Source organism: Sciurus carolinensis, chromosome 9, assembly GCF_902686445.1.
Source record: "Sciurus carolinensis chromosome 9, mSciCar1.2, whole genome shotgun sequence".
NCBI lineage: Eukaryota > Metazoa > Chordata > Mammalia > Rodentia > Sciuridae > Sciurus > Sciurus carolinensis.
The window spans coordinates 17,319,738-17,347,450 of record NC_062221.1 but is presented as its reverse complement, the minus strand read 5'-3'; the positions used below and the strand labels follow the sequence as shown (position 1 = coordinate 17,347,450).

The following is a 27,713-nucleotide window of genomic DNA, read 5'->3' as shown; positions in this document are numbered from 1 at the left end:
ACTATAACCACATTCCATGTATCAAAAAAGTGAAGTAGAAACAGAGAAATTGCAAGATGCCTAAATACAAACTTCAAAAGATGAAAGCTACAATATCCCAGATGAAAACACACAGGGTGGAATTAATAGCAGATTAGACACAGCAGAAGAAAAGAACGGTGAACTTGAAATGAGAGCAATAAAAACCATTCGAATGAAACACACAGAGAAAATAATTTTTTTAAAAGAAAGGACAGAGGATCAGTGAGCCGTGAAACAACATTAAGCAGCCTAAGGTGCATGAAATTAGAGCCCCTGAGGTAGAGCAAGAGAGGGGCAGGTAGAAGGAAAATATTTGAGTATATTTGATAAAAAGTATCTGAAAATTTTTTGAAATTGTGAACAAAAAGTGTCCAGATTAGCTGAAAACTATGCATCCATTGATTGAGGAAGTTTAACAAACCTCAAGCACAAGAAGCATGGAAAAAACTACACCAAGGCATATCATAATCAAATAGCTCAAAGTCAGTCATCATGAGGAAAATCTTAAATGCTGACAGAGGAAAAAAGACACATATGTACAGAGGAACAAAAATAAGGATGGCAGGGTTCTCATCAAAAACAACATCAGCAAGGAGATATGGGAGTCACATCTTTTAAACATTTGATGCATTCTTTATTTTTCATAAAGTTTTTGTTGGTGCATTATATATAATAGTGGGATTCATTATGCGATATCCATCTATGCTGTATTCATACATGCATACAACATAATTTGTTCGATCTCATTTCTCAATACCTTCACTTGACTTCTCCTCCCTCCTCCCAATCCACTTAGGAGACAGGTCTTTAAAGCACAGAAATGGAAAAAAAAAAGAATAAACAAAACAAAACAAAACAAATTGACAAATATAAATTTTATACCCAGCAAAAGTGTCTTTAAAAATGAAGACAAATAAGGATTTGTCTTAGATAAACAAAAGCTGAAAAAAAATTCATAGCAGCGCGCACACACACACACACACACACGCACACACAAATGTCAATGTTTTTCAGGCAGAAGGAAAATGATGTTAGATGAAAAATCTGGATCTACACGAATCATTTGAAGAGCACCTGGAAATGGTATCTACATGGGAAAGTATATAATTTTTATTACTTAAATCTCTTCAGCAAAAAGAAATTGTCAGTAATGAAAAGATGGGGCAGAATATAGCTCAGTGGTAGAGCACTTGCCTAGCAGGCAAAGGTCATTAAGCTCAATCCCCAGCACCACCAAATACAAAACAAAAACAGAATGAAAAAGTGGTATAGCCACTGAGACAGCTTCTTACAAAGGCATACGTAGCTTTATATGACTCAACAATTGCACTCCTGAGTTATTTACTCAAATGAATTGAAAACAAATGTCCACACAAAAATCTGCACATGAATGTTTATAGCAGATTTATTTATAATTGCCAAAAATTGGAAGAAGTGAAGATGTCCTTCAGTAGATAAGGAGTTTAAGGGGAGGAGGAATAGGTGAAACCCAGGAAGTTTGGGGGCACTGACACCATTCAGAATATTTCTGTGATGGTAGACACATGACATTATGAATTTCTTAAGACCCTCAGAACTGTATAACACAAAATGTAAACAATAATGTAAACTATGAACATTAGTAAAAATAAAATATTGATATTGGTTCTTCAATATAGCAAATGTACCATAGCAACACAAGGTGGTAATTATAGGGGAAATGATGTGTGTGTTGGGGGAGAGGTGGTATTGGGGAATTCTTTGTACTTTCTGCACAATTTTTCTATAAATCTAAGCCTGCTCTAAAAAAAAACTAAAGTGAAAAAGATAATTGACTTTTTAAAAACGATACAACAAAAAGGATAATTTTTAAAAATATAACAACTCATTGTTGGAGATATATATCTCTGAGATATAAATGAGATAAAATGGTATAGAGGCTAGGAACAGAAACACGGAAGTATACTTTTAGGTTCTTTTATGAAAAGTGGTGTAATATCATTTGAAAGTAGACTATGTTATAGAGGTATAATATAAATCCTAAAATAATTGCCAAAATAAAAAATAGAACAAATCAATGAAGGATATAAAATAGAATCATAAAAAATGCTTAACTAATTTGGGGGAAAAAAAACAGATAAAGAGGAAAAAGAAAACAATAATGCATTGGAAAAAGAAAATCCAAACAGCTAGATGATAGTTTTTAACTCTCTTACAGAGAGAGCTCCAGGCCAAGGTAAATTGCATCTGATATTTAAGGAGAAGTAATAACAATTCTACACAAACACTCCTAGAAAATTGAAGAGGTTGAAAGAGTTTCCAATATTTTCTGAGGTCAGCATTATCCAGATTCCAAAAACCAAAAGACATCATAATAAAATATAACCATAGATCAATATCTTTCATGAATATAGAGTAAAACTTCTAAGAAAAAAAATCAAATAAAAATTATTCAAAATTGTAATACATCCTTATCAAGTGGAGTTTTCCCCAGGAATATAGAGTTGGCCCCATAAGCAAATCCCAATAAATTTAATTCACCATATTAACAAACCATAAAAGTCAAATTCACCTCAATTGTAGCTAGAAAAGCACTTGATAACATTTAATCCCAATTTTTAAAAATTCCCAGCAAACTGGGAAAAAAGAGAATTTCTGCAACCTGGCAAAGGACATCTATGAAAAACCTACAGATGATGTGCTTAATGGGAAAGACTGTGTGCTTCCTCTAAGATCAGAGACGAGGTGTATGCTCCCCAACACTCCTACTTCACCCTGGATTAGAGATTCTGCCAGTGCAACCAGCCTCCCTCCTGCCAAAGAAGAAAAAGAGCCCTTAGACAGGAAAGGTTCAAGTTGACTTTATTCACAGACATGCTTGTCTCCATAAAACATCTGATGGATTCTATAAACAAACTACTAGGCCTGAAGAACGAGTTAGCAAGTATACAGGCTCTTTCCACAGAAAGCAACTGCATCTCCACAGACTGGCAGCAATCATAAATCGAAATTAAAACAACAATAACATTTACAACTGCACCGAAATTGTTTCACAATTTCGGGATAAATCTGTACCTCGAAGGCTACAAAACACTGTTGAAAGAAATTGAAGACCTGAATAAATGGAGTGAAAAGCATTGTTCATAGGTTGGAAAACCAAATGCTGTTGAGATACCAAATTTCTCCAAATCTAGAGATTTGATATATGAATAAAAAAAATTTTAGAAGGATTTTTTTTTTTTTAGAAATTAAAAACCTGATTCTAAAATTTGTATGAAAGTACAAAGGACATAAAATAGCCGAAACAACTTTTGGGGGAAAAAAGAGAACAAAGCCGGAAGAATGATACTAACTGGTTTCAAGAATTATTTTAAAAGTCACAGTAATCGAAATTGTAGCATTGTCATAAAGATATGAAAATAGAGCAGGGGTACCAAACAGAGACTCCAGAATGACTCACACGCATATGGGACAACTGACTTTCGAATAAGGTGCAATGGTAATTTAACACAGAGAGGATAGTCTTTTCAACAAATGATTCTAGAAAAAATGGTATTCATAGACATATTTCAATTCACAATTCACATGAAATGAAAAATAAAACTCAAAATGTAGAATAGGCCTCAATGTGAACTGATGAGCCTTCTAGAAAAAAAAAAAACATAGGAAAAGATTATTGTGATTTTAAGTTAAACAAAGCATGACCCATAAAAGAACACACTGATAGATCAAACCCAATTCAAAAATTCACTTCAAAAGAGGCTCTTATGAGAGTAAAGAGGGAAGCTACAAACTGGGAGAAAATATTGGAAAACATTATCAATATAAGACATGCATTCTGAAGATATAATAATTCCCCAAATCCAAGAGTAAGAAAACAACCAACTCAAATTTTTAAAAATTTGAATAGACAAATTGCTGGAAAAGTTAAGTTTCAAACTAACATATGAAAAGATGCTCAACCTCATGGGTCATTAGGTGAATACAAATTAAATAAAATACCATAACACATTTATTAAAAGAGCTACAATTAAAAATCAATGACTGTATCAAGTGTTGATGAGGATTTTGAGAAAACAAAATGCTTTAAACTGTTAATGGGGGTGTAAAATGGCATAACTACTTTAGAGTGTAGAAGTTAAGCATCATTAACCATACACTCCTATATCGTTACCCCAAAGAAATGCAATGTGTCCAAAGATTTGTACTCGAATGTTCATGGGAGCTTTATTTGTAATTGCCAAAGGCTGGAAATAACTCCAAAGTCCCTCAATTGGCAAAGGGGTAACAATTTGCAGCACATCCATGGGATAAAATATTGCTCAGCAATCAAAAGGGGAAAAGACTATTAATACATGTGACAACTGGGCAAATCTTAAAATAATTATGCTAGGTGAAAGAAGCCAAACAAAAACGAATGCAAGCTTGTGATGTCTTTTATATAAAACTCTAGACAATGCAAAGTGGTCCAGAGTGAAAGAAAGCAGCAATTGCCAGGAGGAGGGAGGAATCATGTGGACAGAGCAGGAGGAAGAAAGTCCCAAGAGGCCTACGCTTGCATGGTGTGTATAAAGTAAAAACTTACCCAGTTATGTGCTTTAAGTGTGTGTAGTTTATTGTGTGTCAATCAAACCTGAATATGTCTCTCTGTTTGTCTGTGTTGGATTTACAAAGAATAAACTCCACCGGAGGATCCTTGAGGGATCTGTGTTCCCATATTACCCATAGAGCTTATCTCAAGGCTGAGCATGTCGAGGGTAGCCAACAAGGTTAGATTACCTTCATTCCTCCAGGACACACCAGCACAAAGAATCTCACGGAGCAAGGATGTTCCCTGGTGCCACTTAACTGATGAGGAAATTGTGATTGACAGAAGCAGCCAAAGATGCAGAGGGTGAGGGGGTGAAGTCTGTCACTTATTTCTCTGGACTGTTAGTTCAGATCAGTTCATTTTAATCTGAAATGTTTGTAGACAGACAGTTTCTAAAGGAGGCAGAATTAGTGCCTCTGAGCCAGGGAGCGAGATGAATGAGACAAGGACAATGACGACTGTGGTGACAGTAATGGCAGTAATGCTGTCTACCACTGATGGCCACTGGCTGTGTGCCAGAGCACCGTGCAGGATTTTTTTTTTTTCAGTATGGCAGTTGAACCCAGGATGCTGTACCACCGAGTCACATCTCCAGTCTTTTAAGTTTTATTTTAAGATGGGGTCTTGCTAAGTTGCCCAGGCTGGACTTGAACTTGACATCCTCCTGCCTCAGCCTCCCAAGTTGCTGAGGTTACAGGTGTGTGCTACCATACCTGGCTTGCTTATATCTTGAATGGTCACCCCAGCTCTGTATTGAAGCTGTTATCACCCCATCTTAGAGAAGAGGAACCAGGAGGTAGTGAGTAACATGGGCTCACACAGCTGATAAGTTGTGGAATTAGTTTAAATCTATGCTCTTCTGATTTCAAAACCTGTACTCCTACATTAAACTGTCCCCATTCCCAGCTCAACGTGCATGTGTAGACTCACGCATGTCCTCTTGGATTCACATGCAAGATTGCACAAACAGCATATACTCAACTAAACATACACAAGTATGTGTGCACACATGAGGGTACACATACACACACACACACGTTTGAGCAATGCACATTTGTCATGCATGCAAAAATGCCCCAAGTGCATAAAAATGTATGCTTACAAATGTCTCCTGAACATGCAGGCACATGCAATACACATTTACACAAAACACACAAACGCCCACATATGTGCGCACACACACACACACACACACACACACACACAGGCATGCATTTGGGGCACCCTAAGAACATAATTTTGCCCTTCTTGTTCTGGATTCCCACAAGCAATAACCAAGGCAGTCCCCTGCCACTCTCTCCCAGTCCAGGCCCAGGAATCTTTAGAACACTGAAGTCTTAAGTCTAAATGAAATTATGCTCAGGCTCTTGATCTGGGGAGACTACATGCAAGTCTGTGCAATCAGATACATCACATTTTCCCATGAAAGAAATTTCTGATGGGCTTATTAACCTTTGAAAATACCAGCTCTCAGTCCGAAGGACTTCCTGAGTCCAGACTGAATTGAAAAATAACCTCCTGACAGACCACCCGGTTCTGAGATGACGGGAATTACTTTCAAGCCAGGCCAACATGTCTCTCAGACAAAATGTTCCACATACCAAACCTGACAGCAGCCAGCTATTGGGAGCAGGGGAGCCAAGGGCCATCTATTACAGATTATATCCACAATGGCCACAGCATGGTGGCAGTTGTATTGGGCTCAGGTCATTGTGGGGGTTGCTGGGGTGGCAGCAAAGATCCAGCCTCAGTGTCTTTGACTTTTATGTCCCTGTGCTGTAGGATGGAGGGTCAATCTGTCATCCCAGACCCATGTAGCCTTGGCCTCTGGAAATGATTTTTCATTCTGAGTGTGCAGTTTGGGGTAGAACTGTAGTTCAGTGGCTGCTCTCAGAAGACAAGAGATAGTGTCATGTGGAAAACTGGAGATAGACAGATAACTCAGGGTTGGAGAAACTGACTCATCTAACCCCACCCTTCTCTCTTTGGGGCCACATTCTAGCCCAGAAGACAGTCTATATAACTTCTGGAAGTCTCAGTGCTTTTCTTTACCCCCTATGACACATGCAAAACAGATTTTTCTATCGTAACAGTTGCTGGGGACCCCAGAGTTTTGCCTCATCTCTGCACTGAATAAATTGGGGTGGTCCTAGGCAAAGTCCCTAAGCTAAGAGCCTCAACTTAGGCACATGGAAGATGGTGACTGCCATGTCTGCCTCATCAACTTGCCATGAAGACGATGTGCTCTGAGAGGGAAGGATGCTGTGGCTTGTCACCTCTGTCACCATCCCTTCCACAGTTCAAGCTTTGTCTGTCAGGCACAGCCTTGCACAGGCTTCCAGGCTTGTCTTCAAATGGTGTCCCTCTGGTTTCTTGGCCATTCGACTGTAGCTCTGCAGCTGCACTGCCACAACCTGTCCCACCTCTTGATAGGCTGCATCTCGGCCATGTGTCCAGCTCCCAGCAGATACTCCAGACTTCCCACTTCTTAGCTTCCGATGCAACCCTACTTCTTATCAACCAATGACTTTGTTTTCCATGGCTCAGAAAAATAGAGGCAGAGAAGTAGGAAGTCCCTCTGATTCCCTCTCCAAAACCTATCCATCTGCACTATAGCCATCTTAAACTCCTTGCTTCTCAGCACAAAGGCCCCTTCCCATCAACCACCCATGTATCCACTTAGGATATTAATTCACAGGAGCTTGTTACATCCTCTTGTCCCTTCTCACAACTGGATATTTACTTTCCCCATGCTATTATCCCTTCCTTGGACACAAAGGGGCTTACTGTGGAATTTGTGTCTTCTCTGTAGGAACATGTGGGGATAGGATAACATGGGGTGAGTGTGAGTTTGGGGAGGGTTTCGGGGATAGGGTCCTGAGGATTGTACAGAAGTTGCTAGAGTGCTCTGGAGGCTGCAGGCATTCTCGGATTGTCCAGACTGCCAGCTTTCTCCATTGGGCCCTCCTTTTTCTCTCTCCAGTCTTCTCTCTGACTTTCACCTTCAACCCATTTTGAAATCTAAAAGCTTAGGGGAAAAACTCATCTCTTCAGGGAGACAAAATACCAGACGCTGTTCAGTCACTCACAGTTGGGTAATTAAGACATAACTATACTTTGGTATTCCCAATTATAGGAGCTGTTCATGTTTCCTGTAGTAAACTGTTGTCTTCCAGAGCGCTGGTGATGTGATTTGATGAATGGTACTAGTAGCTGCCTCCAGATAGTCTTGGAGTTTTCAATCAGACAGCCAGTTCTTCTCATCCTCCAGGAGTGAGTAGGCCCACTCCCAGGCCAATCAGCTTCTCTCACCTGGAACATGGATTTCATGGAAAGCATGTAATTGGAACCAAGCAATCAGAACAGCAGCCTCCTGGGTGCTCAAACCTCAAGTTCTTGCCTCTTGGTGCTCCCGGGGCTGCTGCCCTTCCAATCTTTCCAGAGGATTGACTGCTCAGCTTTTCCTTTAACTCTGAGATGCGCAACAACTTTCCAACCACTGCCACCTCTGTTTTGCTCAGGAAATACTTCTGTTGCTTGCAACTGGAGAATCTCTGCAAACATTCTTCAGAAAGCAGCTGATTTGCCACCACATGATCTTCTCATATTCCCTTTATGAAATTCCAGGCATCAGATCCTGAAAGCATTTTATTCTCAAAGTCTCCAAGGTAAGTACTATACCCATTTTTCAGATGAGGTACTGAAGCTCTGAAAGATGTGGGCATCTGCCAAGGCTACAGCTGAAACCAGTAATCTCAGTTACTCAGGTGAGAGAACCTCACTGTAGCCCAAATAAAGAAAATTTGTGAAAGAAAAATAGGACACTCTCTGATCAAACAGCACCTTTCTTCATCTTTCTCCATATTTCCATCTCTGATTCTGGATCTGCTCCATTTCCTGCCTTTTTCTGCAGACTGGCTTTCTCTGCTTACTCATCAGTGAGCGCATTTCTGAAAAAAAGCTGCTTCACTCCACAGTCTAAATAATTAGTCATTTGCTTCAAAGTTGCAGCATAAACTACCATTTCTGTGTCTGTTAATTTGGATCATTTAGAGAAAATCTGCTTGGTGCATAATCTGCTGGGGAGGGCTGAAAACATCCTCCTTCCTTATCCCACTCCCCAAAATAATTACTTCCTAATCTTTGCAGTTAAACATCTTAAAAAGGGAAAATTAGCTTGTATTAACAGGTGAGCCCTGAAGGTAGTCACATATATTCTCTTGAAAGGAAAAAGGAAATTTGCCATAAACGAAAGAGGAGAAGCTGATGTGAAGATGGAGGCAGAGACTGGAGTGATCTAGCCATAAGACAGGAATGTTTTCAGTCACCAGAAGCTGGAACACACAGGGATAGAGTGTATCCTATGACCTCTGAAGGAAGCAGGGATCTTTTGATTCTTTGATTTCAGCTCATTGATATCTATTTCAAATATCAGGCATAAAGAATTTTGAGAGAATATGTTTTACTTATTGAATGTACTTATTTGTTACAGCAGTCAAAAGAAACTAATACCGCAACCAGTGGACTCATTCTTCCTGCATTAGGTGTCCACCTATTTTCTAATCAGCTGTGTTCAAGCAATGTTTATAGGAAAATCATAACCATGAAGGCCTGCCCTCGTAGAAGGACCTTTGGGAAAGAAATACATGACCAATTCTCAGAGAAAAGGCATGGGTTGGGAGACATCTGACAACACTCCTCGACACTGGATATCACATAGGTTTGAGTAAAGATAACTTAAGATTATACTTGGCAGTTAATTTGTTAGATGCTAAGTGAAAGTAGTCTTAAAACAGGGTGAGCTCTTTCAGGTGGCTTGGTTGTGTGTGACAGTTCCTGGAGCAGGGAGCCATGACCTGAGTCAGTGTTTTCGATGGACCCTCAACTCAATTTTACTAGGGTAACAGGAATGGCTCCCTTTTATATAGTTAATTTTTATAATGGGGAGTGGGATAAAGAGGTGAAGTCAGGAGGTAAATCTTCCCACCCAAGTGTTTACTTGCCAACCTTTCCTAGGTTAAGTGCTCAATACAGACTACAGATTAGGGAAGGACAAGCCCTGCACATCCTGACAGTTGCGCAGGAACATAACAGATTCATTCATTCATTCCACAAACGTTTGCTGTGCACAAAGATGAACTAGGTTAGGGGATATCACAATAAAATGTAGTCACTGTCTTCATGAAAAATAATAAGCAAGCAGATAATAGAGCAAAAATAATCACGAATTGTGAAAAGGGCTGTGAAGGAAAGGAGTAGTTATGAGACAGGAATAAAGTGTATGAACGGGTTGTTTCTGTAGTCGTTGGGGGTAATCAGGGCTCAGGAGTTAGATTTGGGGTGTTTGTGGAGAGTTTGAATGGAGAAGTTCACTCAGTAGGCAGCTGGAGATGGGAGTAAAGGTTTGGGCATGAAGTAGAAATGTGTTATTTAAAACCATAGAAATAAACAAAACATCCAGGAAAGAAGGCACATAGTGAAAAAGGTGTAAGTCTGAAGTTTGGCTACATGAGTAGACAGAATCATAAAATAATCTATACACGCCCCATGCCCCCGGCGCTCTCCGCCTCCAATCAGACTACATTTCCCAGAATGCCCCACGCACTGAGCGTGAACCGGAAGTTGATCATAGCTACTTCCGGCGCCGGAGGCCTCGAATAATCATGGCCACCCTCAGAACCCCTGTGTCGCTGTGGCGGCTTCTGACAGGTTCTAGAGGAACCGAGCGGTTCTGTGTCCGAGCCCGAACCAAGCCCCAGCACGATACTCTGCTGCAGCCGCTGCCTCAGCCTTCCGAGGTGAGGCTGCTGTGCCGCCGGCTCAGCTCAAAGGCCGGTAAGTGACCCACCAGACGTCCGCTAGGGCGTTCTCCCGGGAGACCTAGAACCTGGTTTTGGTTGGCAAAAACCAGGCTGCGGCCCCCGCGGTTCTTCCTGCAGTGCATTCTCAGCCATGATTGGCTTCCGTCGTTCCTTGCAGGTTTTGTCATCGCCCGCCCTTGCTTATTTACTCAGCCAGCAGCGCCTGGCTCCGCTCGATGCAAAGCGCGCTGCTAACCTTATGGAATATAGTAAACTAAGGCTGACACCTAAGGGAACTCAGAGCCCAGTGGGGCAGTGCCTTGTGACCCGGGCTGTGATAAAGGACGCGCACAGGGAGGCATTCAAACTAGGGTGGAAGGGCAGGAATGGGTCCCTGGAGAATACACCAAAGCCGACACCTGGCTAGCCTTGCTAAGGAGAACACAAGAAGCCTTCCAGGCAGAGGGGACAGCATAAGCCAAGTCGAGAAAAGGGATTGAACAGGTATTTTGGGAACTCACTTTGGAGGTAGGGTTGATAAGACTTGGTTATGGCCTTCGGATCTAGGTTTAAAAGGAAAGTTGATTCTCAAGTTTCTAGCTTGAGCAGTTGAATTGAGCAGTCAAATTGATACCAAGATGGAGGAATATTAATTGTAGGATATTTCTGTTTCTGGTGGTGGTGGGGGCAGTGCAGGTGTAGATGAGGTGAGGAAATGGGGGAGGCAGAACTAAATTTGTTTTAGATGTATTAAATTTGAGATGCCATAGAGATTCAAGTGTTCAGTATATAGCTAGGCACATCATGGTATCTGAAGTTGGGTGAGTAGGTGAGACTGAGGAGAGAGTAGTGCTGAGCACCTACGTGTATTGGACACTCTAAGGGTCTGTGGGTGCGAAAGGTGAGCAAAAGACTTCTCTGGCCTTCAGGAGGCACATCATCTAGTGAGGCACACAGTGAAATAAGCAGACCACCTTAGCTTTTTTCTGAATGTTGTTGGGAGTCACAGGTGAATTTTAAACATGAGAAGCATCTTGGTTATATTTTTAAAAGATTTCTTTTAAGTAATCTCTAGAGAATGTTTTTCAGTGAGGCCAGAAAGGAGGCAGAGTATGATAGGGGGAAATGGAGGATTACAGAAAGATATATGGGATATAGCAGTCCATATATTTGTATCAGTGTTCTTTTTTTTTTTTTTTTTAATGGGGATAATTGTAGTATTCACCTCATAGAATTGTTGTGAGGATAAAATCTGAGTATGTAAAGTACTTAGTAAGCACCGGTACATAGTGAATTGCTAATAAATGTTAGTGGTTATTATTACTGTTATTTTTACTGCTGCTCTTGGCTGGGTGTGGTGGGTAAGGGAGAATTCAGGAATGACTAAGGTTTCTGGCCTGCATGAGCTTGTGGATGGTGCTGAGATAGGGAAGAGTAGAAAAAGCAGGTTTGGAACAAGGAACTTGATGGGTTCTGATTTGGCAATTTTGAAATGCATGTGAGATGTCCATTGAGTCGGTGGGTGGAAGATGATCTTGGCTAGAGATTCAGATTTTAGAGTGCGTGATTAAAGTCATAGGAAGGTAGGAGCTTATCCAGTGAGAATATGAGATAGGAGAAGAGAAAAGGACAGTTTAGAGTTCAGGATATCAACCTTTATAGGCTAGCATAAGAAGTGACTGGGAACAAATGACTTTTCTTTCCTTTTTCATGTGGAACTGGAAAGAGAAGTGAGGCAAAGGGAAAGGCATACTGCACAAGACAGAGTTGAATTTAGATGGGAAGTGGTCTTGACTCTTGAATCAGACAGACCTTGGTAAATCCTGGTCATGTCACTTAATAGCTAGCTCTCTTTGGGTCAGAATTAGCATCCTTGTTTATAAAAAAGGGATATCAATACCTATTTTGTGGGTTGTAAGCATTCCTAAAAATGTATGTTGTGCCTGGCTTATAGGAGACAAATCTGAGGGCCAGGGATGTAACTCGGCGATAGAGTGCTTGCCTAGTGTGCACGAGGCCCTGGGTTCCATTCATTGACAAAGAAAAAAGCCCTAGAAGGAGACAAATCTAGAGATGGTAGCCACCATTGCTACTATTAATATTACATTAATTTTCCCCACTAATTCCTATAGTAGACTGTCTTTTTGGCAGATTTTGTGTATATTCATATCCTTATCATAGTAAATGTTCAGTAAATTTTAAATGAAGTTGAATGAGTGAAAGAATCTCAGAGGTATTAGCATCGTGCACTGCTAGGATAGACATTGTACTAATGGCTTTTGTTGTTAACTTTTCTATTTAGAGGTCTTGTTGGCCTGTCATTTTTGCCAGCTTCTTATTTACTAAAATCCGTTTTAGCAGAATCTGGTAGCTCAGAGATCAAGAAACCTACATTTATGGATGAGGAAGTCCAAAGCATCCTCATCAAGATGACAGGCTTGAATTTGCAGAAGATTTTTAAGCCAGCTATACAAGAGCTGAAGCCACCAACCTATAAGCTAATGACCCAGGCACAGTTGGAAGAGGTATGTGAACATAGGAATCTTAATAGAATACCTTCCATGAAGGGATTGAAGAGGTTTTCCAGAGACCCACCACAAATGCTTATAACTGTTCTTTCACAGGCACTGGTGAGGGGGGTACCAGGCACAAAAGTGAGAAAAGAATCGTGAGTAGGCAGGCAGAGAGGAGGTGGGAGTATGGCCGGAACTGAGCAGGCTGGGGCACAGGGGTCAGGTCTGGGTGTCCAAGCAGAGGCTCCTCTCTGCTCCCAAACCAGCCTGAGCATCCTTCCTTTTTCCTGCCTGCTCCAGCTGCCTTCCTGGAGAAGCATCTGCTGTGAGCTGCCTTGGGGCTGAAGCTTTGGTGAAATTATGAGATCCTGCTGAGCAGCATCCTATTCCAGGCACCAGTGTCCTCCTGGAGCCATGGGTACTGAGACCTTTGTGAAATATATTTTGATGTATGAATATGTGAAGCATTAATACTCTTCTTTCTGATTTAAAAGTAATTTATAATCATAGCAAGAAATTAAAATATCTAATAGTATATTATGTATAGAGTGAAGTCAGTCCCCTTGTCACCTCTCAGAGGTAACTACTTTAATAACGTGGCAAGAAGCACTGTAGTCAGTAGTTAAGAGCGTGGGCTCTGAAGTTGGATTTCCTGCATTCAAATCCTAGTGCCACAACTTTCTAGCAGTTTACTTAACATCTGTATGCCTCTGTTTTCTCTTCCACAAAATGGAGATAACAGTAGCACCTAGATCACAGGGAAAGTGTGGCATTAAGTGAGCCAAATACATTCAGTGTGTTTGAACAATATCTCACATGTAGTAAGCACCCAGTAAATGCCCCCTCTGAATCAAGAAGCTTTTATAACCTGGCATTGTCTCATAGCGTCTTTTGCTGGTTTGATCATGGTTAAGCCTGTGGGTGTGCTTAGTCACACCGGAGGCAAAGGCAGGACCCATGAGTTCAAGTTTGGCTTTTTAGTCACTACTTCATGGCTATAGCGTTTTTTCCTTGCAGTCTTTAGTCTTTTTCTTTACTAGTTTCTGCTTTTGTCAAATGATCCTTTGGTCTGTAACCTTGTGACTTTCCTTAAGAAATATTTATTTCATTAGGCTACCAGAAAGGCAGTTGAGGCAGCCAAAGTGCGACTAAAAATGCCACCAGTTCTGGAAGAACGAACACCGATAAATGACGTGTTAGCTGAAGATAAGATTTTGGAAGGAACAGAAACAGCCAAATATGTGTTTACTGATATATCATATAACATACCACATCGGGTGAGTATATGTCTAATTGCAAATTGATCTTCGAAATACCATGTGGAGATGGGTTTGAGGGATGATGTGACCTGGCTGTCTCTGGTGCATTCAAACCAGAATTCCGGTGACTAGGCGAGAACCTTTTGAAGATACACTAAGGAGGATGAGAAATGCAGACCAACCCCATGTTACCATTTCCCTGTCAATTATGGGCTAAGTATATTTCACAAAGAGTCAGGTGTGCAGAGACAGAACAAGGTGTATATAGACAGAAACCACCCCAAGCCACGAGTGGACAAAAGCCTATAGAACAGTGAGAAAAGGAATTAATCTGGCCTAAGTTGCATTGCTCTCCTTTGCTGAAGCCTTTTGAGAAGATGGAGTGTTTCCATCCTGTATATTCCATGGTGCCAAGAAACTCAGATTTCCCAATGGATTTTCACTTTACAGAATTTTTAGTAAGAGTGACAGATGTTGCTTAGGTAATTTTCAGACATGATTGCTTCTGTTTTTATTCTCTGGCTCCTCTTCCCTTGATTGCTAATTTATAAGAACACTCTGGAGTTTTGTATATCAGAATAAAAAAAAAAGAGTAACTTTCAATTCAGCCCACAAAATACACTAGAGTACTTCAGAAATGCTGAATTTGAAAGGTGACCCCATATTATTCATTTTTTGATCATGTTTGATTCTGGTTAGAAGACATAATTTCAGCTGTGTCCATGTGTCTGCACCAGCCATCTGCAACCGACGTGAATGGGGGTCTCAGAATTTCATTTGAATTAATGTTTTTGTTTTGTGGTGTTTTAATTTATGTTTGCAATGCTATGGAGGTTGATTGTGGGACATTTTTAATAATTTGAAAGGGAGAAAGAAACTTAATTCTGGTTACTCAAATTACCAAAATCCTTTTGAGGAAAAATTATTATTTTGACATCTGCTATTTTTTTTTTCTATTTGCAGTATTTGATGAAAGTTTTAATTATTTTGTCCTCAGAGACTCTTACACCCCTGAAAAGTAAGAGTCAGTACCATGTGGTTAATTTATACATTGATCAGGTGTGTGTCATTTACCAGCAACATGCAAAGCTCTGTATATGTCTTTGCCTCTCTGGGTGTTATGAAGAATTATCATACACACTTCCTGCCCTTTTCCAGTTATATAATATCTGAGAAGTGCCAAGAATTTGTACATATTAAACTGCCAGTTGAATGGTACAAACAATGGTTGGAATTCAGAGGAAGTGATCTCATGACTTGGGATTTGACAGTTGGAAGAGTGAAGAGACAAGCAGCAGATGGACCAGTCAGTCTTTCTGACATGAATGTCTAATGTCAATACGAGGAATCACAGAAGTGTAGAATTAACACTGCATTCTTGGATTTGTTCTTTTTACCTCAGAGACTTTAAACATAGATCATAAAGTGTTAAAATCTATTTAGGTGAAACTTTGGAATGGGGAAATGAAATTATTTGAAAAGGTTTGTAGCACTTTTTATCTCTAAAATGGATTTAGATGAATCTCGAATCACTTTTAGTTTGAAGCATTTTATGTATTGAATTCATGTTAGTACTGTAGTTGGTATTCAATACATTTTAAATTTCTAATAGTCAGATGCACAGCCATAATTAGCGAAGAAAGCATCAGATCTCGCCAAGTCTGTGCAGTTTAAAATGATCATCGAACTCCTCTGTGCCTATTGTGCTTTATGTTTCCAACTTGTGTTTTATATTTTGATTGCAAACCATTCTTATAATGGACTCGATGGGACACAGGAATTAAACATAAGCCTTAACAACCCATCTTGATCATGTTTTCTAATTCAGGAGCGTTTTATTGTTGTCAGAGAACCAAGTGGCACACTTCGCAAAGCCTCTTGGGAGGAGCGGGACCGGATGATACAAGTTTACTTTCCAAAAGAAGGTCGTAGAATTTTGCCACCAGTAATTTTCAAGGAAGAAAACCTTAAGGTAAGGTGAATTGTGTTTTTTATTGTAGACTCAGTGGTGATGATGTGTTGAACTGTTGGCTCTGGTGCTATCTGGTGTCTTAGTTGGTAAACACAGGTAAATGTCTCTAATGGTAACTTGACTAGGCTTCTGTCTCTTTTAGAATTGGTGCAGTGGGATTTGACTCTAAGTGTGACGAGTAGAAAGCCCTTACTGTTTCTTTATGCCTCCTGATGGGCACATTTTTGTGTTATTGTGGGTGGGCAGGCCTGTCATGGCACAGGACAAGTGCTCAACTTTTGTGTTCACATCTAATTCCAATTCCGCATTGTGGTTTTAGACAATGTACAGCCAGGACCGGCATGTTGATGTCCTCAATCTCTGTGTTGCCCAGTTTGAGCCAGATTCGACTGAGTATATCAAGGTGAGTATATTTAATAGCTTCTGAAATACAGGTTTAAGTGTGGTCATGAGCAAGATTTTTAATCTAGCGCAGTGAGCTTTGTAATAAGCTTTGATACAGGAGAGTGAGAGAGGAAATACCTGAAAATCTATTAAGAACAGATGTGTGCCAGAATCATATTTTATTTGTACAACTGTCACTGATTAAGGATGAGGAAATTTCAGCTTGGAAAGTTAAGTAGCTTGCTGAAAGTTGCATTGCCAGTAAGCGGTAGGATGAGAACCCAACGATGACAAAGCCTATTTTCTTTTCAATTTACCATACAGAAACAAAGTTATTTACTAAAATTTGCCCAAGTGTGTCTTATAACTCAGGACGTGTTCATTGGTATCTTTTGTGTGTGAGGTATGATTGTGGGGGTTCTGAGTGAGGCTAGGAGCCAGGAGAGGGTATGCTGTGACAAAGCCTGCCGCCCAGCACCCATGTGTGGAAGGGCGCTAGGTGATGCAGGGACGCATCACCTTAGGCCTCCAGAGTGTGAAGCTTTCCTGAGAAAGACTTCAGGGGGGTCTTAAAGAGTGTTCCAGGAGGGTAAGGAACTCTGTGGCAGGGGAAGGTGGGTGAAAGAGGAGCTTCAGGTGGAGAGAACAGGATGAGCAACAGCTAGAAAATAATAACGTGTACTTGAGAAGCCCGTCATCTGGTGCTTGAACATGCAGTGCGTATGCAGGGTGGTTCAAGATGGAGCTGGGACCGGGAATGGGTGCACAGCTGGGCTTCAGTCAGCAGGCCTTTGGGAGCCTTTTGAATAGAGGAGTGCCCTCACTAGGGGAATGTTAGTAAGAAAGAATGGTGAGCTGAAGGGAGGGTGACTGACAGCTTAGGGACAAGAGGAGGAGTGGGAAAAATACCCTTAATTCATTTTTTCTTACTGACGAGAGGGTGCTCCACTATTTGCAGTGGGCTGTGTATGCGGGATGGGGCTTGGCTGCTGGACATAATTAATCAGGGCGTAAAGGTCTGGTATTACCTGTTCCAGGCTGCCACTCACTTCCAGTGGAAAAGGCACAGATTTGCTGTTATCTAGACAAACTCTTCTTAATAAATTCCTCCTTCCTCCCTAAGATGGGTTCTAGCAGGAATGTCCAAATCACAGCAGCTGACTAGTGATGATGGAGGAGCTGTGAGTACACCTGGATTTACAGGTGCTTTCCTAGCAGCAGTCATGCTGGTCAGCGTGAACCGAGTAATGCTGTGCACAGCTTTTAATTCTCCTGTTTCTGAAGAGTTGCATTTTATGTGGATAGGTTCACCACCAGACCTATGAAGATATAGATAAACATGGAAAGTATGACCTTTTACGTTCAACAAGACACTTTGGGGGAATGGCTTGGTATTTTGTAAATAAGAAGAAGATTGACGGTTTGCTGATTGACCAGATACAGAGAGATTTGTAAGTATGATCTTAGAAGAGTCTTCTTCCTGCCTTAACAGTATATCTGTGTTTTAACTGTATACTTTCCCATCGATAACCATGTATTATAAGCAGAAACTTTCACTCACCTCAGTTTATCTGGGTTTATTCTAGCATAACCCAGTTTTTCCAGTCCTTGCTTTTGTGTTGCACAAACAGAGCTGGATTCTTTTGAGAGTAAGTGACTTTGGATTTGCACAGAAGGTTGTGAACATTGACTTTTCCTGGGCTTGCCAGTGCTTCTGGGTATCAGTGAACTTTCCAGATACTCAAAGTTTGAGGATCAAATAGCAAATGTAAAGAAATAGACTTGAGCCTCTGTGTGTACTCATTTTCTGGAGGAACTATTTCTAGGGCTCTTCAGTAAGTCATCATTTAACTTATAAAAATACATTTACTTTTGATAAAAAGCTTGCTTTCACAGGATTTAAAAATATCAAAAAGGTTAGTTTTTTCAAAACAATGTGGAACAAAGACTTGAATTTTAGCTTTAAGCTGGTATCCTCCCAGGTTTCTAGCTGAAAATAATATAAGCATACGTTATTTTGTTGTGCTTCACAGGTATTGTGTTTTATTACAAATTGAAGATCAATGATAGCCTTGCATGAAGCAAATTTATAAGCACTACTTTTCAGAAGATTATTAACACTTTGTAGCAATAAAGTATTTTTTTAGCTAAAACATGTATATTGCCTTTCTAGATGTAAGTAGACCACAGAATAGTGTAAGCATAAATGTATGCACTGGGAAACCAAAAAATTTGTGTGACTTAACTTTATCACAATATTTGCTTTATTGTGTGGAACTGAACCTGTGATATCTCCAAAGATATGCCTTTAGTATACTTTAAAACTAGTCATAAAACCAGAGAGAATTGTTTTTGCCCATTTTTCTATTGATTGGGCTAGGAAGGCCTAAATGACAAGGAAAAGAAATGAGCATGGCCATCATGAAAAAGTCAACTTTCTACAAAAAGCCTTTGCTGGTTTCTAAAGGCCGAAGAGAAGATTTACTGATTATTGCCATCTTGAGGCTGTAGCCGTTGGCTCAGAGTAGCCTGTGTGCAATCTGAACCACACACACAGGTAAGACATTTGGAACTGGAAGCTTCCACATGCGTTATCGAAGAAGTGCGTCCCACATTTGGAAACAGCATCATTTCTGCTAGGAACAGCAGTCCCAAGGGTGATGATTCCCAGGCCAGCCTGCTTCCCCAGCAAGTGTAGTGTGGTTCAGTGCAGAAGGCAGAAATAACACCCTCATCCTCCACAAGCAGGGGCTGGTGTGATGGGGAATGTGCAAAGGGACGTGCCTTGGCGAGTATCAGCAGTGACATGATTATGAATGAATTTTCAGCTTTTAAGTTCCTCCAGTGCACTCATTCTTAACTCATGGAAACATGTTTTTATAAGAAATTAAGAGCAACAGAGAGATGTTTAAGTTTTAAGATTAAAAGTTCTTTATCGAGGTGTATTAAACCTGTGATAGTGTAGTGCTGCACAGGTGAGCTTTACATCTGAAGTGGTTCCTATAAGGACATTTGTGTACCTAACCCCTCTGTGGTGATGCTGCAGGGGACACTGAGCTGACTGCACATTCCCCAGGTGGGCAGGAGAGGGCGTGCGTCCTTACTGAATGGAGACCAGGTCAGATCTGATTCGGCATGTATTTACTGCATATTCAAGTCCCACTGTTAGTTCTGTAGAGATTTTTTTTTAAAAAATACTTTTGAAAATTGTAATTTATTTGTTCTTAGTTTTAAGTATGGACTGAGTGTTAAGCTACATTTAAACATAGAAATCCCCTTTTGGCAGAAACTATGAAACATATAATATGTAGAAGCCTAGTTAAGCTTTTCATATTCTTATTTTTTATTTTATTTGAGGGATATTATGTTGCTACATTTATTGGATTTTGTTAGGTTACAGCTAACACAATAGATGTAATGAACATTTTCAGTTTTTTTTTTTTTTTGGCCCCCAGAAAGGTTCACTGTACAAGCAGCTTTGACGTCTCACTTTTTACCAGGAGATTGCATTTAAGGGTCCTTTGGGGTTGATGGGGCTTGGGATAAGCCCAGAGCATTTCTCTTGAGGTCACCATGGCTTGAAGAATTCTGTACCTATTCCCATTTTCACCCCTCCCCTTATCCCCTAGTTCAAGTGATGAGAAAGTCGGGAAGCGAGTGACGACTGGGGGGAGCATTGAAGTAGGGTGTGTTCACTTCTCTACCCCAACTAGGGGCCAGTAGCTCCCTAAGTATACACAGCAGAGCCTCAAAACCTGAACATATTTTGGTGGAATAGACAGATCCATGTGGTTGGAACGGTTAACAAGAAGGGAGGAAGTGATGCGCTCTGGGGCCAGGTCACATAGGGCTAGCAGGCCATGGGTTTTACTGAGAGCAGTGGGAAGTCACTGCAGGGCCTGGGAGTGTTCTGGATCTGTGGTATGTGGGTGATTATATATACAAAGTTGTATCCAGCCATGCACTTAGTTTGTACAACTTACCTTATCTTTACTGAAATAGTATTTTAAAATTTAAAAAAATGTGAACATTTGGTTATTTTTATATCTCCCAGTTTCAATGTGAATAGTACTGTATGAGAAGTTATTGTTTGGTTTGGAGAAGGCTAGGAAAGTTATTTTGTTTTACTAGGAATTGAACCCAGGGGCACTTAACCACTGAGCCACATCCTCAGTCTTTTTTTTTTTTTTTTTTTTTTTACTTAGATAGGGTTTCACTAAGTTGTTTAGAGCCTATGTTGCTGTGACTGGCTTTGAACTTGTGATCCTCTTGCCTCAGCCTCCTCAGCTGCTGGGATTACAGACATGTGCCACCATTCCCAGTGGGAAGTTTTAATGTTTACAAAATGTGAGCATTTTAAGTGTAAATCTAAATCAGATTCTTGTTCTGGTTTCATCGTAGGTAGTAGTGACACTAAAATTAGACAAATTTTAAAATTTGCATTTTAAAAATTGCTGATATAGACTCTTTCCTTTGGTCTGTTGTGCATAATTTCTTATTTGCTTTATTAGGATACTAATTTTTAACTAATGTGTTCCTTGAATATTCAAATGGGCTGGTAGTCAGTTTCCTCTTACAGAGGCATTTATCTACTAATTCAATCTCATTGAAAATTGGTTATCAGATGCCACTAATGGCGAGTGGCTTTGAGAACCACCAACCGCCTGTTTATGGGATGAGCTGTATCTGCCCTGAGTGGGGTCACACTGTTGGATGCTGGTGAAGTGGGCTGGCCTGGAAGGCATCTACCACTAGGCATATTGTTTCTGTGAGAAATGATGTTCTGTTTCTAAGAAGAATATAGCCACATTTGAAATATATTCACTTTTAAATTAGGTATTTCCTGTGATTCCTGCCCTACCTGCGTCACAGAATTGCTGTGAAGACTAAATTAGTCAATTTTCCTAAAAGTGCTTTTGGAACTCTAGAACTGAGGGTATACCTTGCCCCCCAGCAGCCTGAAGAGAGTCTGAAATGTAATGTGTGACACTGGCACACACTTTTATAGGCCTGTGAAGTCAATGAAGAAAATCCATCTGTATCATTTAAGTTCTTTTTACTCTCAGACTTGATGATGCCACCAGCTTGGTCCAGCTGTATCACATGCTTCATCCTGATGGCCAGTCTGCTCAAGAGGCCAAAGAGCAGGCTGCTGAGGGAGTCAATTTAATTAAGGTAAGGGTCTTTTTTTACACTGACGGTTTTGTGATGCTCATTGAGTTGGGAAAAATTTAGAAGTGGGTCATATTTGGCAGTAACTAAACAAATCTGTGAATATAAAACATTTGTGGTGAAAACATCAGTGTGATTACAGCCCTGTATATCTTTACCTTAGACTGCAGAAGCAGATGGGGTAGGGTAGGCCCGGGGAGGAGTGGTCAGGTAGGTAGGTGGTGGGTGTGCTGGCAGCTAGAGTCCAGAGAAGTTCAGATAGCGGGGGCAGCAAGTCCCTGGAGCACTGCAGGGGCAAGCTGCATCTGAGGTGCTCAGCTACTGGCAGGACCCGGTGGAGGACTAGAACATGTCCCCAGAGCAGCTTCCTGTCCTTCAGTGTGGTGACATTCTCATCTGGGAAACCGACAGGTGTTAAGAAGGGGAGAGGGTGGTGGTGGTGCTTGGGTGGATACTGCTAAGCCTTACAAGTAGTATTTTGGAACCATACACTTCTCACACCATGGGCTACATAGGTTTGTCTGTAAATGCTGAGAGTTCAGATATTTTCAGGAATGGAAAGGGAGGTCGTTTTGTAATTTAACTTCTAGTGCTGAGAATGCACATGGTTTTGTGGAATTGGCTTCTATGCCAGTAAAATATTTTGCAGACTGAAAAGTAGTTAGGTTACTAAGGATAAAAATGACCATCCTAAGTGGAGTAGAGAGAAAATACAGAACAAATCCTGATTTTTCTGTGATTATCCAGATAAAGCAAAATGCTTTGAGAAAACATTCTTTGAAAGCTGTGTTTGCTAACTCTCATCTCTTGAACCTAACTGGTTTTCATTTTAATTGTAACAGAACGTACAATATAAGGGTCTTAGATTTTTTTCTGAAAACAAGCTAAAACATGTGATAGCTATTCTGGTGTTTGGAATCAGTATTGCTTGAACTATAGGATATTTTTCTGATGATGTATATTTATTGCTTCCAAAGGGAAGAGTAAAAATCAAGTGGAAAAGCTGACACTTGGAAGACATCAGGGACTCTTTTTTGACATGTTAATAATGTCTTTAAAATGGGAAATCTTACAAATAGTATATGTTGCCTTGTTTTAAATAGTATGTCCTATTGTTTTAAAACTTCTTTTTTTTAAACAGGTCTTTGCAAAAACTGAAGCCCAGAAGGGAGCATATATAGAATTAACACTGCAAACTTATCAAGAAGCATTCATTAGCCATTCTGCAGCTTCCTGAAAATATTTTAAAAATACATTTCAGTTTACTAAAACCTACCTTTCTCTTTGTTATTATTGATCTGAATGTTTAAAAGCATCAAGATTAAAAGGTACTGATTTGTGGTTTGTTATATATTTTTTGATTTTTGTTTTTTGAATTCCATATAGTACAAAAATAAAGGAAAATTTTTTACCTTACTTTTCTAGGCTTCAATTGGGTAAATGAAGAATATACTTGAGTGCCTGATTGTGAATTTCTCTAATTATGTTAGATGAGTACACAGTGTTTTTTTAAGAAGAGTACCAAGCTTTTCTTTGACACCAAATAAGCCAATAGCTGATGCAGGCAGAGCTCAGCTTACTGAGGCCAGAGGAATGGGTTTCAGACTGATTCCAGAAATGGGTATTACAAGACAAAATCAGGATGAGGCACAAGAGCTCTTGCCAGCCATGTTACACAGAGGACAGTGATACAAGGACATCAAGGAAAGGAGTTAGAAGTGTAGCATGGATGTCCAGTTCTAAGAAAAATATGAGTGATGATGTTTGCAAAAGAAAAGAGAATGCAGGGCTGACCCCTATGTGAGGTTGATTGGCTCAGCTTTCAAAAACTAGAAGTGTGTTTTCATTATTCAGAAAGGAAATGGAGTATCCTCATTAATTCAAAGAATTTTATGAGATATGGTCTGATGACAGTATGAAAAAAATCAAAGCCCATGTCTCTCTTAATTGATGAAGAACAGTGATTTAAACTGCACATGAACTCCTCCTTTCTTTGGAGGAGGCCTTGTGCTCATGTTGGTCCATAGCATTCACATACAAAAATCTAAGATGCTTCTCGTAGTTCCTTCCAAGCACTGTGGTCAGGGTGACGATCAATATCTATACATAATAATGATCTGTTTAGTCAAATAAATGGAAAACCACAGTTCAGTCATCCAGAATATCTTCATCCAGATTGATATCTGTAGTGTCAATATCTTCTAATTCCAAATTGTCCAAATCTACTTCTAGTTCGAGTAAGCTCTGCAAACAAAAGAGAATGGTGGAGTTATAAAGTACCATGTAGTTCCTGATCCAGAGTAAGAAGTAAAATTTCCTTAATAGTCAAAAAGCACATTGTCCCATTTCAAAGCCCCTGCTCTGAAACTCTGCATGCATCACCTACCACAGAGGCCCTGGGCCTGCACACAGCGGGGGAGGGATGGGAGGTTTGGTTGACATTTGACCCACCTTTTCTTCTTTGTTGGCTGTTTGGGAGGCCATGATAACTGGAGTAGGAGAAGGAGGTTTCCCATCAAGATCCTAAAAGCCCAAGTAGAAAGATATATAAAAACAAATGAATTTTTCCACAAATGGTTAACCTTTCCTCTGAGGGAAAGATGGTACTTAAATCAACAATCTCAACCAAGTTTACACAAGCAGTACTCTACTGACCTGCTGAGCTACAGATCTTGAGGGATGAAAGCCTTTTGCCTCTTCCATGACATTTCTTTCTTCATTTGGCTATCAGAGAATAAAGCAATGATGAAATCAAAATTCCTGAAATTATACCTGCTCTGGAAACTTGGCCTAAATCCTAAATATAGCTCTTAACTCAGCAACAATGTATCCAGCACAGCTCAAACCCTGAAGTGAATGTGCTCCCACCCTGTAGTCACACTGAATCAAGCCTGGCACCTGGCCACTCACCCACTCACCGTGACTAGTGGGTACTGTTTGGCTGGCCAGAGATCAGCATGTGTTTCCTTCACCCATTCTTCAACAACAAAGGCTTCTTTTAATCCGGGGAAAAGGTTTTCATACTCTGTTGGGTCAGCGAGGGATTCCGCTGCTTTCTGATTGACTTTCGAGAGATTCTCTCTCCAGAGTTTCACTACCCTATTATAGACATCATGAAACCAAAAAGAATCTACATAAGTGTGCCCTGTTTGTATCTGAAATGTTTCTTCCTAAAATTCAAAAGTCTGTACCTTGAAACCTGACTGGGTAGGTAAGTTCGGGCCAGGAAGGCAGCTTCTGGCAGTCGTCCGGTTCTGATCAAGAGCTCAAGGCAAGCATCGAGCCTGAAGATTAAGGAGGAGAGGTGCTGTCACAAGAATAAACACTACAACAGCACTTAACACTGAAAGAAATGTGGATTTAATGTTCCCTCCACATTCATCTCATTTCTGTTCCTGAGCCATGTAACTCGTCTTAACGGTGTACTGCAGCCGGGTGGACTTCCCGTGTGTGGGGGATAGGGCAGCTTTTATGACCTCTTTCAATGTACTCAGTTTTTACAACTCTTGAGGGAACCTAAAGGGCCTTTTCAAAGGATCAAGGCAGTTTGGATTAGCAAATTTTGAAGGCTTCAAGATGTAGGCAAGCAGAAATTCAGTTTCAGCATCTCCAATGTGGGCTGGACCAGATAATCCAGAGGTGTCCAGTAGAAAAAAAGGATACCAATGGTGTCTATTTTCTAACTCCAGTTTTTTTCTTTGCAATTTTATAAAGCATTTCAGAATTCAGATTTTTAAAAAAAATTTACATATATGTGTGTATGTGTGTTTACTAAGTCTTACAATTTTTTTGTGTGCTTAAAATTTCACAATAAAATATTGACAAAGAAAAGAAAGAAAAGTTTTAGGTAATAAAGCACATATGCTATAAATGGAGTAGAAGAAGCACCTAACAAAAGCCCCAAACAATTTTTTTGCAATAACATGACTATTAAACGCAATTAAAAACATACTGAGTAGCAAAAAAGCAACTAAAAGTAGTATACTAGAGTTCTGTCAGGTTTTGTCATCAAATAAGTTATAAAAAACTTTTCAGAAAATTTTTAGATTTTTAAATTATGCATAAAAGAAATAGTGGACCTATTTTTGCAGGAATATAAATTCACATACGTATATCAGGGTGCACAAAGTTTTAAAATGGGGTATAGCTCAGGGGTAGAGTGCTTGCCTAGCATTTGTATGGCCTTGGGGTTTGTTCTTCAGCATCAAAAAAAGAAAAAGGTTTTTTTGCTTGTTTGTTTGTTTGTTTTGTTTGTGGTACTGAGTACTGAACCCAGGCGCCCTTCACTACTGAGCTACACTTCCAGCCCTTTTTATTTAGACACAGGGTCTCACTAGGTTGACAGGGCTGGCCTTGAACTTGTGATCCTCTTGTCTCAGCCCTTCAAGTAGCTTGGATTAGAGGTGTGAAACCACCATGCCTGGCCAAAAAAAAAAAAAAAAAAAAATATATATATATATATATGTGTGTGTGTGTGTATATATATATGTATATATTTATGATGAAGTGTAAGAGTCTAAAAAAATTAGTATGCAGGGCAAGGTTAATGAATGTTTTGTGTTTTATTTCATAATAGGGCCAACTACTTTCTAAATGATTTCACACTGGACTTAAAAATATGTGACATTTTTATGCTTTTCTGTTGAACTCAAATCTAAAAGTAATTGGCATTTTCAACCTCCTTCCTCCATGCCACAAACAGATCAAAATTACCCACTTTGAGTAAAGGCAACTGCCACTCAGACACCAACTGGAGCAGCATGACAGCCTCCTCCTGTCAAACAGTGAGATGCACCAGCCACTAACTGGCAGGCTGTTGAGAAAGGGCTTTGCCGTTTCTCCCACCTGAACAGCTCCTTTAGCTCACACATTTAAACCCTGCTGAAGCAGTGCCACCATGGCACTGTCCTACTGCCCACACTGTTCAACACCACCTGGCCAGCATCAGTTCTCTCCAGGATTTCCTCTCTAAAAACCAGCCTCACAATTAATGTTGAAATTTTAATTACTGTGCTTTCCGAGGTCTTTTAAACTTGGATTAATACGTACTTGCCCTGTAAAAAGTAGCTCATGAACGCCACGTTATTTTTGCCATCTCTCTCTGCACCCTCTGCTAGCTTGTTCACCATGCTAGCATTTCCAGAGGCAGTGGCTAAAAGCAGCAGACCCCCGTAATCCTGGGCATGGTGCAGACACTCCTGGGCGAGGCCAAACTGACATTTACTGATGGCAAGTTCTGCAAGTTGTTTCCACTTCTGTTCTGACTAAAAGAAGAGTTTCCAAATTAAAATACCTTTGAAAATAAGCATTCCAATCTCCAACATCAACTTTATTCTCTTGAACATCATTATCTGACAATGGAAGATACTTTACACACACACATAGGAGCTGTACTTATTAAGTTGCACTACCAAAAATAAAATAAAATTTATGATGAGGAAATGGAAATTATTCACATACAAAATTCAAATAATTTTAATGATGCATGAATAATTATCAAATCATTTTTATTTTGTAACTACACAGTGAAACAAATAAAACAAGCTAACTGGAGTTTTAAGGTAATTAGATTGCAGTTATTCTAAAGAATGAATTTAATACCACTTTTTTGAAAAAATTGTTCTTAAATATTTAACAATAAATGTCTGTCATTTGTAGCTTCTCAAAAATCAAAACACTACACATTTGGGTGATCTTAATATAGGTAAAATTTATTTTGTACATCTGAAATTAATTTACCAATAAATGCTAGACTTAAACCAAAATTAGGAGTATAGAATATACAAAGATCTCTAAAAAATATCATTAAACTGTCTTTCAAAAGACACATCTCTAATTCAGTTTAGAATCCTGCTTTAAAATCCATATCTTTCTTATTAGTTTGGGATATTGGCAAATTATTGATGCCTATATTCTTTTAGAATTCCTAGACTGATTTACCTACTACCTTAAATATTTTCTTCTCTTGCAAAACAGATATCACTCAAAATAGGAAAATACTTCTTAAGTTATAGTGCTAAG

At 39.8% G+C, this 27,713-nt stretch overlaps 2 protein-coding genes across 3 annotated transcripts in view; one reads left to right on the top strand and one right to left on the bottom strand.

Moving 5' to 3' along the window:
• The first annotated feature begins 10,240 nt into the window (after positions 1 to 10,240).
• Positions 10,241 to 23,108, top strand: Mrps22 (mitochondrial ribosomal protein S22). 2 transcript variants are annotated; one of them, XM_047563823.1, is made up of 8 exons: positions 10,241 to 10,426; positions 12,754 to 12,917; positions 14,018 to 14,182; positions 15,993 to 16,136; positions 16,456 to 16,539; positions 17,826 to 17,971; positions 21,587 to 21,695; positions 22,834 to 23,108. In XM_047563823.1, exons 1-8 carry the CDS (start codon positions 10,255 to 10,257, stop codon positions 22,927 to 22,929), a joined length of 1,080 nt encoding a protein of 359 aa, XP_047419779.1. In that variant the 5' UTR covers positions 10,241 to 10,254; the 3' UTR covers positions 22,930 to 23,108. The 2 variants fall into 2 exon arrangements, with proteins under 2 accessions (XP_047419779.1, XP_047419778.1); XM_047563822.1 differs by having other exon boundaries at positions 12,751 to 12,917.
• Positions 23,109 to 23,561: 453 nt separating this feature from the next.
• The window catches only part of Copb2 (COPI coat complex subunit beta 2), a 29,372-nt gene continuing 25,220 nt past the window's right edge, over positions 23,562 to 27,713 (bottom strand). The window contains exons 17-22 of the mRNA XM_047563821.1: positions 26,742 to 26,956; positions 24,884 to 24,976; positions 24,611 to 24,791; positions 24,348 to 24,416; positions 24,144 to 24,215; positions 23,562 to 23,936 (exon numbers count right to left, since the gene is read on the bottom strand). Coding sequence (XP_047419777.1) covers positions 23,841 to 23,936; positions 24,144 to 24,215; positions 24,348 to 24,416; positions 24,611 to 24,791; positions 24,884 to 24,976; positions 26,742 to 26,956 — 726 coding nt within the window. The 3' untranslated portion in view covers positions 23,562 to 23,840. The remainder of the gene's footprint in view (positions 23,937 to 24,143; positions 24,216 to 24,347; positions 24,417 to 24,610; positions 24,792 to 24,883; positions 24,977 to 26,741; positions 26,957 to 27,713) is intronic.

What these genes read in the sequence shown, in the direction of transcription:
- Mrps22 (XM_047563822.1), top strand. Translation starts at nt 10,255, where the DNA reads ATGGCCACCCTCAGAACCCCTGTGTCGCTGTGGCGGCTTCTGACAGGT. An exon ending in GACCAGATACAGAGAGATTT is followed by an intron (nt 17,972 to 21,586) that starts GTAAGTATGATC and finishes TTTTACTCTCAG; the next exon opens with ACTTGATGATGCCACCAGCT. An exon ending in AGGGAGTCAATTTAATTAAG is followed by an intron (nt 21,696 to 22,833) that starts GTAAGGGTCTTT and finishes TTTTTTAAACAG; the next exon opens with GTCTTTGCAAAAACTGAAGC.